General features: G+C 37.7%; 1 protein-coding gene across 4 annotated transcripts; it reads left to right on the top strand.

Moving 5' to 3' along the window:
* Positions 1-265: 265 nt before the first annotated feature.
* LOC103714682 (ubiquitin carboxyl-terminal hydrolase 24-like) lies at positions 266-12430 on the top strand. Of its 4 annotated transcripts, none has more exons than XR_005514488.3 (7): positions 266-637; positions 2002-2670; positions 2758-2945; positions 4765-5012; positions 7468-7636; positions 11430-11606; positions 11944-12430. XR_005514488.3 is itself a non-coding variant. In XM_008802037.6 (7 exons), the coding sequence occupies exons 1-7, from the start codon at positions 623-625 to the stop codon at positions 12130-12132; spliced, it is 1626 nt and encodes a 541-aa protein (XP_008800259.2). In that variant the 5' UTR covers positions 266-622; the 3' UTR covers positions 12133-12430. The 4 variants fall into 4 exon arrangements, 2 of the variants coding, with proteins under 2 accessions (XP_008800259.2, XP_038988726.1); XM_008802037.6 differs by having other exon boundaries at positions 2005-2670; positions 7468-7610; XM_039132798.3 differs by having other exon boundaries at positions 7468-7610.
* The last annotated feature ends 415 nt before the right edge of the window (positions 12431-12845 follow it).

The raw sequence follows: 12845 nt of genomic DNA, 5'->3' as shown, positions 1-12845 counted from the left end.
AATGTTATTTGGAAGCACTCTTTCAGCGGCCTCTGAATGTTATTTGGAAGCGAATGGTCGGACACCTCTGGATGTCATCTGGAAACCAAAATTCTTCGGATATTTGCTTAAAAATCTAACTTGTTTTGGACGTTTGTGAGTTGACCCCTATTGGGCTGGGACGGACCGAACTGGTCGAAGGCCGGACCAGGGGCGAACCGGGCTCGGGCTCAGCTTGCACACGCCTCGCAAACCCTACTTATTTTATCTCTCCCCACCCTCTCCTATTTACGGAAGCCTCAATACCTAACATTGGTGCGCTCCGCCTCAGCTCTTTGGCGGTCGATGCTCCGCTCGGGCGGCGGTGACCTGATCCAGGCGGGCCGGAGAGAGGAAGAGCTCCCTCTTAAACGCTATTCGCCCTCCTCCCATCTCGCCCTCTCCTCGCCTCGCCTCCTTTCATGTCTCCCCTCGGCTTCCCCTTCTCTGCTGGCCTCCTCTGGACCGGGTTCCAAGCACTGATTTCCGCTACTTACCCTTCTTCCCCTATACGGCTCGCTTCCTGCTCTGATCGACCGAAGAAAGAAGCTATTTTTGATATTTTTTCGTTATTTAGAGGTGGTTCTTTGGCTCTGCGGTCAGAATGAGTGATCACAAGGTATTTTTTGCGAAACCCTAGTTTTTGTAATCTTGCTTTATAATGTCTATGGATTGCTGGGAATGATAAAGTTTCCATCTTTGAACCGTCTACGGTTTTGGTGTTTGATCTTAAGATTTGGGTATCCATTGGTTGGTTGATAAAGCAAGGATTTTGATTACGTTATCGTGAATATTGGGGCTTGATGTATTGATTTATGGAGGTTTCATTGCATTTTGAAAAATTACGCATGCAAAAATTTGGCTTTATGTTGCCTGATAGCGATGCGGCTATGTATTGTGCTTTATTTTATATGCAAGAGGTAAACTTGTCACTTTCGGAACTGCTCCAGTGATTTGTCGTGCCTATTTTGGTGGATGCGTAGGAATCGACTAGATTCCTAATAAAGTTAGTTATTTCTCTTCTGTGTATGGAAATGCAATATTTGTTAACGAATGCAGTGCATCAAGTCTTGTTTATGACAGCAGAATGTAATACAACAATCAGTTTTTCCATATTGAGCACTATTATGATTGGAATTTGCCTATGGGATATTGAACAGATCTAGGCTATTTTTCTTAAGTTCAGATGGGGTGTTGCGGTGTCTTCTTTCACTAATTTTAGTGACTACGGCATAGCATAATCATGTTGACAGTTGGTATGGATATATAGATTAAATGTGGTTATTCGTTATCATAGGTTGGTTCACTCTGTTACTGATCACATTACCAACCTATTCTTCTTGTTAATTGGCTAGGTACCAGTCCCATGTGTTCCACATTGATGATATCTGTATTTGCATATACCCATATTGATGGTAACTGATGCACTTTCTTCAACTATAGGCATGAAGAGGTCAGGTATAAGCTAGGTGCAGATTATGACATTGGTATGGAGAAGTTGGGGTAGGTGTGATGGGATTTGGTTAGGCTGATTTATGAGGTCCAATTGTACACTAGACAATTTTCAGTGCTATTTCATGCATTGTTTGGGCCTAAATATATTTGGTATGCTGGGGATCAAATTTAGGAAATATTTGCCAATGTTTGCAGACTCGGGAGATGTGCTGTGTAAATTAAAGCTTCTAGTAGATCAGATCTCCATTAAATTAATTGCAGCAAAATTTTTAAACTCTCTAGATATTGTTCTTTCATGTAATTAGTGTAGATCATGGTACTGCATGCTGGCAACTTTTAATATGTTTATTTTAATATGTGATGTTACATTATTGTTTCCACCCTTTATTTTTCAACTGATTACAGCTCTTGCCTGTCTGCTAGAGACCATACTTCTATCTCACTGGAAATTTCAAATCTTCAAAAATCTTGACTTCTACATTTTAGTATGTCTTTTTTCCACTTTAATCTTGGCTGCATTTGCTTTAGCAGGTCCTAATATTTGGGTCATTCACTGAGGATGAGACTAGGTTCTTTCAAAGACAGTTAGTTGAAAACAATGTGTGTCCTTTGGAAAAGGCAGGATCGCAGTTCGGATCTTTAGACTCTGCTTCTCTAAATCCATCTAATGGTTCGAATGCTGAACCCAAACAAACTGATTCATCTGTAAGCTCAAATGATATCCAAGGTTCAAAGCTGGTTTCAAAGGACAAAAGGACCAAGAATGAAAAGGCCAAAATAAGTAATAATTTCAAACAGGATACAGGGGCCCAAGCAAATGGAAGCCCTAACTCTTGTATTTCCCATGATGATGGGATTACTGAAAATGGGAGCGACACTTTAGATTTAGCTTCTTTGCAAATATCGGATAGTGAAGCTGCCAATACAGAGTTGTTATCAAGCCCAAAGGTGCATCAGAATGGAATTCAAACACCTAAATACAAGAGCATGTTAGTTGGTTCCTCAGCAGTTGTGAATTCTGTGGTGGATGTTCCAAAAATATCAAGTGAGAAAGCACCATCATCTGAAAGAATACTTCCACGAGGCTTAATAAATTCAGGAAATCTATGCTTCCTTAATGCAACACTGCAGGCGCTTCTCTCCTGTTCACCATTTGTCCAGCTTTTGCAGGACCTAAGAAATCGAAATATTCCTAAGGTTTTGATAATTCATAATGCTACTTACATTTTATTTTTTTTGTGTTTTCTCTTTGATCCTCGTTTAGATTACTTGTTTCTATTTTAGATTGGCTGTCCAACATTAAATGCATTTGTGGAGTTTATCTCTGACTTCGACGTGCCTAATGATTCAAGCCCAAAGAATAATGAGAGAGGAGTTCTTGAAACTGGGAAGCCTTTCAGTCCCATTATGTTTGATCCTGTTCTGAAAAAGTTTACACCAGACTTGCCAACTGGAACATTAGGCAGGCCAAGGTGTGTGCTTGTACAGTGCTCTTGTCGTGGTTTCCTTCCATAGTATAGTAATTTACTTGAATTGTGTTTATGGATTATATAGCCTGGTGGAGTCCATAAAATTTTAGAGGCTTCCTGAAAATTGATGAAGTATAATAAATCTTGATACTTTATGAATTTAACTTCTTGATCCTCTATCTTTGTTCTTTCTTATTTTTGGTTTTGTCACTTAAAGGTCTAGAATTAATAGTTCTCATAATAGGTAGAAAGAAACATTGGATCTTATGATTCTTTTAGTCAAATAAATAAGTGACAGATGAGGAAGTCAAGCCTGATTAATAGGAACTTTATTCTAGTCTTCTAGCTATATTTGCCATGTGGAATTTGCTATTATGACATCTATGTGTGCATGGGCAAGGGGTGTTAAATGACATAGCTGTACATTATGTTAAAGCTAGGTGACTCATTTATATCGGTTATCTAGAAATGTAATGGTTTTTTCAGGTTCTAAAGGTTCATTTGTGAATACCAAGTGCAAGTGTACCTACTTAGGTGTCTGTGGTGTTGAAGTCATTTTTTACACTACATGGTTGTTGTGCTGCAATGTGTAGCACTACAGAAAATCTGAAGTAGTTAGTTCCAAACGGTCTTATGATATGTTCATAATTTACAATTTAGGTTGGTAGAAAACATGGTTTTCTTTAGTTGTCACTTGCTATTAATTGGAGAGAGATATGTTTCAACACTACAATTTAATAGTTAAGATTTCTTTGTCGTGCAGTATATAGCTTCATGCAATTGCTAACACATGCACTGTTTCAACGGTAAAGTAACATTGTGCTATTATCACTAATAGATTTTATGTTGCTTCGATCTCACATGTCATCATAATGAGCCCAGTTATTTGTCAATCTACTGTGTTCTTAAACATGCATGTGGAATTGTATGGTGTATCTGAAGACCACTGATTTATGCTGAACCAACTAAAAGTTCAATCTTCTAACATATCATGTGGATGCTGTGGAAAGTGAACTTTACCTCTCTTTTTTCTGTAAAACACCATTAAGCTTAAAAAACTTTTGCAATTATGAGAGCCTGCAATTAGATTTTTATCTGCATTGTGCCTTCTTTATAATACAGAACTTTAATTTTTTTTTTTAAAAAAAAATCTTAAGATAATGGTGAAGGGTAAAATTTTTGTTCAAAGCCAGTTAATTCTTCCTCAAGGTTTTTGATATATTCTTTGTGTATCCCAAAAAAATATGAATTTGTTCGAAACTATCTAGGCAGATGATGCTATATCGTAACTCTTGGTGAATTCTAAATAGTAATCCAATGCATGCAAATTTAAAGAGCAATTTATCTCATTTGATAGAATATTTCTTAAGTATTGTTCATCTTGATATACATTATTGACCCTTTCCCTGTTAGGCTTCTGGGGTCAAATGGTTAGTTAACATTTATCATAGCTCAGGTTGGTTCGATGCCATGAGTTTGGATCCCCTCCATGATAATTAGTTATTTAATTGCCCCGGTTATTATCTGGACTCATTTCAGTCATGGCATTTAATATCTTGACTTATTTCTTTTGATATGGTCCCTCCACGTGCATGGTTGGCCCGCACATGAGAGGGTGTGTTGAGCCTGATATACATTGTTTTCCTTATCCCTACCACCAACTTAAGCTTTTAGGGGTATTTTATCTTCAGATTGTAGTAACATTTTTCTCTCTATCGAAAGACAAACAATTGACAAATGCCTTCAATGCTTTGTTTTAGTGATTAAGATGGAGTATTTTCTTAGGCTGCTATCTATTACCTAAACATCAATTTTTTTACAGACAAGAAGATGCCCAGGAGTTTTTGAGTTTTGTCATGGATCAAATGCACAATGAACTGCTGAAGCTTGATGACCATTTTTCTAGTTCAGATGGAGGAAAATTGCCTCTGGTTTCCTATGCTGAAGATGATGGTTGGGAAACTGTTGGACCAAAAAACAAGTCTGCAGTGACCAGAACTCAGAGCTTTGTGCCATCTGAGTTAAGTGCAATTTTTGGGGGTCAATTAAGAAGTGTTGTGAAGGCCACAGGTAGCTTGATTTTGTTGCATTATAGATATTAGAGTGCAAATAGTGCTAAGTCTTTGTATATATTCTTCTTGACCTGTACAATAACATCTTGAATCTAACAATTTTCTTTATTATAGGTTCCTCTGATTGTGAGCATGGATATTGAACTCCTTTTTCCTACTTTGCCAGCTGTTTTTACAATTTCCATAGTGGTGCTATTGTAGGTTCTTGCATGTGTATCCATTAAGATGATCCCAAATGACATGGCTTTCTATTTGGTGGAGAGTATTATTTGTTCTGACCATAGACACCTGTTAGCGCAATGAACTCAATCTTGGCTAGCTTTCCTACAAGCCTTGTGATGGTTTTCTTTAACACCTTGACAAGCTAATTTGAATCGTCTTAATGTTGCTATTGCTTGCTATACTTATAGTGCCTCATTGCTTTAGTTATAATAACAAAATCTGTGATATGGCGGCAATATTTGTTGGTCCTTTAAAATGACTATTAGCATTCAGGGTCCTTGATGAAGCATGCTAATGAGCTTATTGTGCTTTTCTTCTGCTTGATCTTTGTCAGCTAAAGGAAGTGCACATGGGGCTCATATGGATTGCGGGAATTTTCAGTGACTGATAGAATAACATCGATTGGGTCCATGGCGGATTCACCAAAAACATGAAAATTGGTTTTTCACAATATTACTTCTCTCTAGTTGAATGATGCTAGTTAAAAAGCATTATTTGGAAGAGCCTGAGTCATGTTAAGTTTATATCTGACTTGGAAATGTGAATAATCATTCCTGTTACCCTATTTAGATGCCTATAGAAAATTTTGGAATTTAACATTGAAGTTAGTGTAAACATGGTTTGTTGTACTGGTCGATATCATACAGATCATACCGTATAGGTATGCGGTACGGAGGATGTACCAAGTGTCAGTACATTGAACCAGTCTCCATACCATGGAATGCCGTACCGGCCCGTACGGGCCGGTACGTACCGGTTCGGCTGAGGACCGGTATCGGAACGGATAAAAAACCGGTATTTCTCGGTTTTTTATCCGAACCGGCCGGTACGGGTGCGTACCGGCCGGTTCGGGCCTGTACCGGCCGGTTCGGAGCCCGTACCGGCCGGTACCGGCCTCGTACCGGTGCGAACCGGCCGGTTCGGGCCGGTTCGCACCGGTACAATTTTTTTTTTTTTTAAGAACCACAGCGCCGCGCGCTGTGGTTTTTGAAACCACCGCGTACCGGCCGGTACGGGACCGGTACCAGCCGGTACGTACCGGACCGGTACCGTACCGGTCCGGCCGGCCACCGGTACGCGGACCGGTACCGGTACGGCGGACCTTGCTCCGTACCCTACATACAGACATAGTAACAGGATAGTACCGATGTAGGGTCCGGTACCGAGATGGTGAACCTTGTATATGTACAAGTGATGTAATAATTTAAAATCAGGTCTTCTATCCCTTATGATCAAATTTATGTATTAGCTGGATATCTTGTACTGTTGATGCCCTTCTCCCGTGAATAATACTGTAAGGATTTGTATCAGTATCTCTGAGTAAGATGGTGGTTAGTACTGATAGCTATGATAAGAAGTCACACCTCATTATTTGGATTGATTTTTGACTAAACCTTTACCCCTTTCCCTATCGAGAACATGCTAAGCATTCATCTTATCTTCCATGGCCAGGTTTGCCTTCAAAATAAAGCATCAGAGCATCTTACATTGTTTGTTATGTAAACAGATAATTAATATTGGCTAATTTTATATATTTAATCTCGATGTTGACACTGAAATGCTAATTTTATAACCTTAAGTTGAAACTAACAAATGCCCATCTATATTATATATCCCATATATGCCACCTTGTGAAATGTGGCTTAGCAAACAAACCTTATCCCAGTTATTTGGAACCACTTGTGTGACAATTTTTCTTTACCATGTTTCTTTTATTCTGCTATCAGCTCACAGGTTCGTTTTGTCACTGAAGTGTCTGCATGTCCACGAACACTAACTGCAGCCACTTTTTGTTAAATTCAAAATACTATGAGTTGTCTCTGTTTGAAATGTCAGGTCCTGGTTGTATTAATTTCTTCACACGGCTTTTGTATTCTGTTACATTTGCTTTATATCTGCTATTTGAAATTTCATTCCTTCAGTACAATTGGTTATGTAGTTTAGTGGCTTTGCAGCCATGTCTTCAAATGCTTCAGTTTGAGAATCAGGGACTTGATACCTTTTATTGGCGCGCTTGTGTGTAGCTGTGCCTTGAATTCCTCCATTTATTGAGATACTGCAAGTTGATACTTTGTTTTGTCCAGCAATGGATGACATAGTTTATTCAAACCTTAAAAACTGACACAGACTCTAATTCAATGCAACAGTCATGCGATGAATAATTCCAGATGATGCTTGCATCTCCATTGCAACTTATGTAGTTGGATTTATTATCATGTTTTGTGATGCAGGCAACAAGGCTTCAGCTACAGTTCAGCCCTTCCTTCTGCTCCATCTTGATATTTTTTCTGAAGCTGTTCATACTATTGAAGATGCACTTCATTTGTTTTCTGCTCCAGAAACTGTCGAAGGATACAGAACTTCAGCTGGCAAGGTATCCACCCGTTGCTTTATTGTCTGGTATGATTCATCATGAAGAACGATTTTGCATACGTTTTTTTTTCAAATTCATATTCTGTTACCTTTGAGTAGAGTTGGGGAAACCAAGGATTTATGTACCACACTTGGTATACCGTATGATATGTCCTATACCAAACAGGTCCAGGAATGGCACAAAGGCACATGGCTGGTAGTGTGGGATATTGTACCTTGCCAGCTCATGAATGGCGCTGGTAGTTCAATCCTTTGGGGAAGCCTATGAATGGTGTATGTTTTAGAATGTCTATCTAAATATGAACTTTTTAGCGAGGATCATCTAAGCGTAATTGTTAAAAAATATGATGATTCACAATTCGGATCTTATAATGTGGATCAAAAAGGTCCTTGACAATCTGAATTTCATACTTGGATGAGGATTGGTCAGGAACATAGGATATAGATCTGTATTATGAATTATGCAGTCCCTTGAATCATAAGATCCAATTTGACTATAATATTTACTTATTAAATAATGTGACTCTATTTTCTATGATTTACTCGACTATATTAGCGTTAAACTTGCTTATCACTAATAAGTCTCAAGTTTAAAATCAGCAAGCCTGTCATTGGAGTTCGTTAAGTTAAACATGTGGTGCAATTTTTTATATTTTTACAACTGCAGGATAAAATCTTGTCCCTTTTTCCTCCTAAACCATTCTACATAAGAGGATAATCAAATTGATAGGTTGTATATAAATATCATAAATAACCAGACGATTTTTGATTCATTGAATACGCTCAATATGGACTTATTGGTGGAAACTAATTTATATGTATGGACTTTATTCTCCATTCATCTATTTCATTCATGGCTCATCTTTTAATCTGTACATTTGTTTTATATTTTAAAAATTTTGAAAGAAATCAAAAAAAATATTAGAATCTGCTATCTAATCAATGGGATATAACCTCCTCTATGATTAGTAACTCGGTCCTGATCTTAACAATATTGCATGTAAGCATTCAATATGTGAACCAATTAAACTACACTTCCTTATTTCTTTCTTTATGAAATAAAGGATCACCCGAGCTTTTATATTTTAAATGTCAGTTATCTCATGAAGTTACTACTGGTATAATGTTCTTCATGCTTGAGGAGAGAGAGGGTGGGCCTAGTGTAGTGGTAAGGTTACTCCATTTTAACTTGGGTATCACAGTTTCAAAATGTGGAAACTGCCTCTCTGCATGCTAGCGTAAGGCTTTGTACAGCTCCAGACCCTGCAGTAGTGAGAGCCTTGTGCACTGAGATGTCCTTTATCTTGTTGTTTGAGGAACATTTTTGATAATCACAACATTATGGTTTACAACTGACTTTTCTCTTGCAACAATATGCATTTGAGTAGCCTCAAAAACATTGATTGGTGTGCTTGAAGGACAAAAATAAATTTTTGGTAGTTAGTGCTACCTAAACATCCGTTGTTGTCGCCTCATGTTAATTGTCACAAAGTGATGCGGCGCTTTAAAATCTCAAAAGAAACTGAAACAAGGACATTTTAGTAGAATACAAATATGTAAAGTGTATAAAATTATGTTAATTTTAATTGGGTTGGTGACTTAAAGGTTCTTCTTGTTGAAATATTGTTTATGCTATGTGTATCTTTCAAGAAAAGAAGAAGAGGTATGATAATAAAAAGTGTTCAAACACGCTATATTAATATAGTTTTACATTTTAGATGGTTGAGTGTGAAGTATGTTTGTAGTTACTTGCATTGAAGTGTCAAACACGTATGGCAAATGCTGACAGTTAAGGCTAATGTAAGTAGGAAGGTTTATTCATTATATGTAGAGTGGCAGGACCTCTCTTAAGTGTCCGAAAGTGTTCGTATTCTGAAATTCTAAAAATTATTGTGTTTGGCCAGCATAGTTGAGAATTATGGACAATTCAGACAACAGTCTGATGACAGGTTTTCCTATTATTGCCATAATTTTTCGTTGCAAAATTGTTTTTTTAATATACAGTATCAAAATCTGATGCATCCCTCATATTGAGTTTCCTCCCAACAAGTCAGGTTTTGTCATGGTGCACCAGTCTTTAGCCAAGAAGGTTCCATAGTAAGATCAAGCAGATCTTTACAATCAATTGCCACTGTAGATCAAACTCTTCCGCATATTGTGCCAACTTGTTTGGTTTATGCCACTAAGATCTCCCACAAATTAGTTTATGTTTCTGGCTTGTGCCTCAAGGCTCGTGGGAGATGCACAGCTACTTCAGAGTATGCAAAGTACTTGGTTCTTGGCTGAACTTGGTTATTAGGAAGATGTACCTTTTGTTGCAACAGGAAGTTCCACATGCTCACACATTGTTTGAAAGGTGCGGGATGCTAGTGGATCTCTAGAGCATAGACCAGTAGAATTCAAAAAAGCAGAAGGCATGAAACTTACTGTCTCTTGATCCCACATTATAGTTCACATTGCCACTCTAGTTCCGGCTTTTGCATTTCAGTGAACAGATAAGTGCACTGCTATTGGCAAAGATCTTAATATTCTTCCATCTTACCTTCATTCAAGTCTTCTTAGGCAAACCTTTCCTCGTTAACTTCTCTTCCATCAGATTCTGCGTGCCCCTCAGCGTTTTCCATCATTCTATATTTGACCAACTTATTTCAATATTCTTGCTACGAGTGCATCTTCAGAGCTTCAATTTAATTTCGTTCTTTCATACATTTTCCATCATGCTTTTTCCATACATCCACTTCAGCATCCTTACTGCTCTTGCATTGAACCCTTATCTGAGCACTTTGTTTTCTGCCTAACATTTCTGTCAATAATATACGGGCTTTAAGGTACATGACACTTTTTTGGCATACATTTACAACACCATTACAATAGCACTTCCTCATGACAACCATTCTGTTCTCATACTAATAGAAACATCTTAATTGATGTCCTTGTTAGAATAATGTAACAAAAGTATTCAGGTATTCACTTATGGGTTGTTGTCATTCATTGCTTGTTACCAAGATTTGCATCTGGTTAATTATCAGGATTTCTATCTGGTTAATCCCATAAAAGTTGTTTTCCGTAAAACTATTGCAACCTTTTTGTTTTAGCCTCTTATGCTCCAAGCTCATCCCCTGCAAATCTTTCTATGAATTGCTTGAGGGGAATGATATTTTTTTTTAAAAAAATCATCAACAGGATATTACAATTAATTTCGACGTCAGTTTTTTTTCCCATTGTACGAGATTAATGTTTATTCACAGGTGAGCATTAGTTGTTTGTCATGAAAGTCATTTTTTGGAGTTTCCTTTATGGTTGAAATATTTTCAAATGTTGAATTACCTTGTGCCTTTTTTTGAAGACCAGGAATGAAAAGTACTGTGCTTAGGATAGTAGTATTCAGTGCAGAAAACAGCAAAACAAACCTCTTTTCCCGCAAAAGTAATGTGAATCACATCAGTTATTATTCATGCATTTCTTTCAGAATACCAGTCCATGCAATAACATAAACTTTTGTCTTGAACCATGTCAAAGTACTGTACCTTATGTCATGCTGAGTTAAAAGTCCATAACATTATGGCTGTTGGTCATAATGCCATCAAATGTATTTTTACATACTACAGCATAAACATCATTGAAGAATTGAAATTCATCATCGAAGTATCTTTTATGATGGTCTATCCATTTGCAAATTCTTCTTATATTCTCTTTTATTTATCTTGTTATTGATCTCTTGATATAAAGAAAGGATTGAAAAAGTCGTTAATCATTGCATCCCTGCCAATATCAAATTAATGTCTGGTGCTGATGGATAAGAACACTATTTTGAATGTAGGCAGGGGTGGTTAGTGCTAGCAAGTCTATAAAAATTCGGACACTTTCCAAGATATTGATACTTCATTTGATGAGATTTAGCTATGGAAGCACAGGAAGCACAAAATTGCACAAGCCTGTCCGGTTCCCCCTTGAGCTGGTACTTGGCCGTGAGTTACTTGTCTCTCCATCATCCGAGGTGAGGTTTTCTTCCATGTATTTCTGTTTGTGCTATTGTCAACTTCTTTTTCCTTGATGTTCCATGATTATCATGCTAAATCCATGCCTCTTAAATCTTCTTCTCCTTGTTTCCTTTGTACAATTTTTAAATACCTGCAATTTTTAAATACCAACAGATCACTTGAATCCCTTCGATGTGACACTTTCATATGGGAGGAAATAGAAAAAATAGGGAAAGCAAGAAAAGTCCTATGTCAGGAAATTAAATATGAACTGTTTTTTCCTTAATGACTGTTCCAAATGCCTGAATTGCCAAGTCATTGACATTTTCACATGTTCCATTTTTTTTTATGCAGAGCCGGAAGTATGAGTTGGTGGCCACCATCACTCACCATGGTAGAGAACCCTCTAAAGGTCATTATACTGCTGATGCCCGGTATTCCGATGGTCACTGGCTTCGGTTTGATGATGCATCTGTCGCAGCTGTCGGTACAAAGAAAGTTCTGCACGACCAGGCATATGTTCTCTTTTACAGACAAGTATAGGTGGATGATGTATTCTTTTGGTCTTGTTGGTTTAGCTGATCTCCATGTTAATACAATTGTTGAATTTGCGGGCTGAAAGAAACAAATGCTGAGAATGTATGTAAAGCTAAGCTGGATTTTCCGGGTATACCTTCCTGTTTCTTACTAACATGGTGGAAAAGTAGACCTTTTGTAACATTTTTAAGTTGCTTATTTATTGTGCTGATATATACGGGAGTGCATCTTTTTGTCCCTGCAAAGCCTGTAATCAACCATGTCTGAATTATTTGTTTAGTATTTAGATGACTATGTTTGTTTTTCTTGGTCTCAATGGCTGCGAAATGAATTAAGCTGCTTGGGCTCTGCTTGGTAAATAAGCCAGTTTACAAAATTTTGCAGAAGCTCAGCTTGATAAAAACTATATGAGCTGAGTTTTGAACAATGGAAGTCAAGCTTCACTCAAGCTCGAGCAACACTGGTTTGTGCAGAAGCGAGCTCAAGAAACACCAGTTTATATCGAGCCAAGCTTGGAGCAGAGCCTGATACTCTTGCGACTCAGTTCATTTGCACCTCTTGGTCTTGTACCCTAATTTCTTTTTTCTTGTTTGGCTGTCGCAAAGTTGATAAAAATTATTTGCTATGGTTCTCAAGTTATGCCTAGGTGACCAGAAAATGGGGCAGTAAGCAACCCAAGGCATCATCTTTGCACCTGACTTGAGGCCTGTTTCTATGAT

Source organism: Phoenix dactylifera, chromosome 17, assembly GCF_051530095.1.
Source record: "Phoenix dactylifera cultivar Ajwa chromosome 17, Ajwa_hap1_PhDact_Kaust_v1.1, whole genome shotgun sequence".
NCBI lineage: Eukaryota > Viridiplantae > Streptophyta > Magnoliopsida > Arecales > Arecaceae > Phoenix > Phoenix dactylifera.
Note: the sequence above shows the minus strand (reverse complement) of the source record. Positions and strands in the feature narration are given on the sequence as shown.

Coding starts and splice junctions, on each gene's coding strand:
- LOC103714682 (XM_039132798.3), top strand. Junction 2,946..4,764: donor GGAACATTAGGCAGGCCAAG/GTGTGTGCTTGT, acceptor ATTTTTTTACAG/ACAAGAAGATGCCCAGGAGT. Junction 5,013..7,467: donor AAGTGTTGTGAAGGCCACAG/GTAGCTTGATTT, acceptor TTTGTGATGCAG/GCAACAAGGCTTCAGCTACA.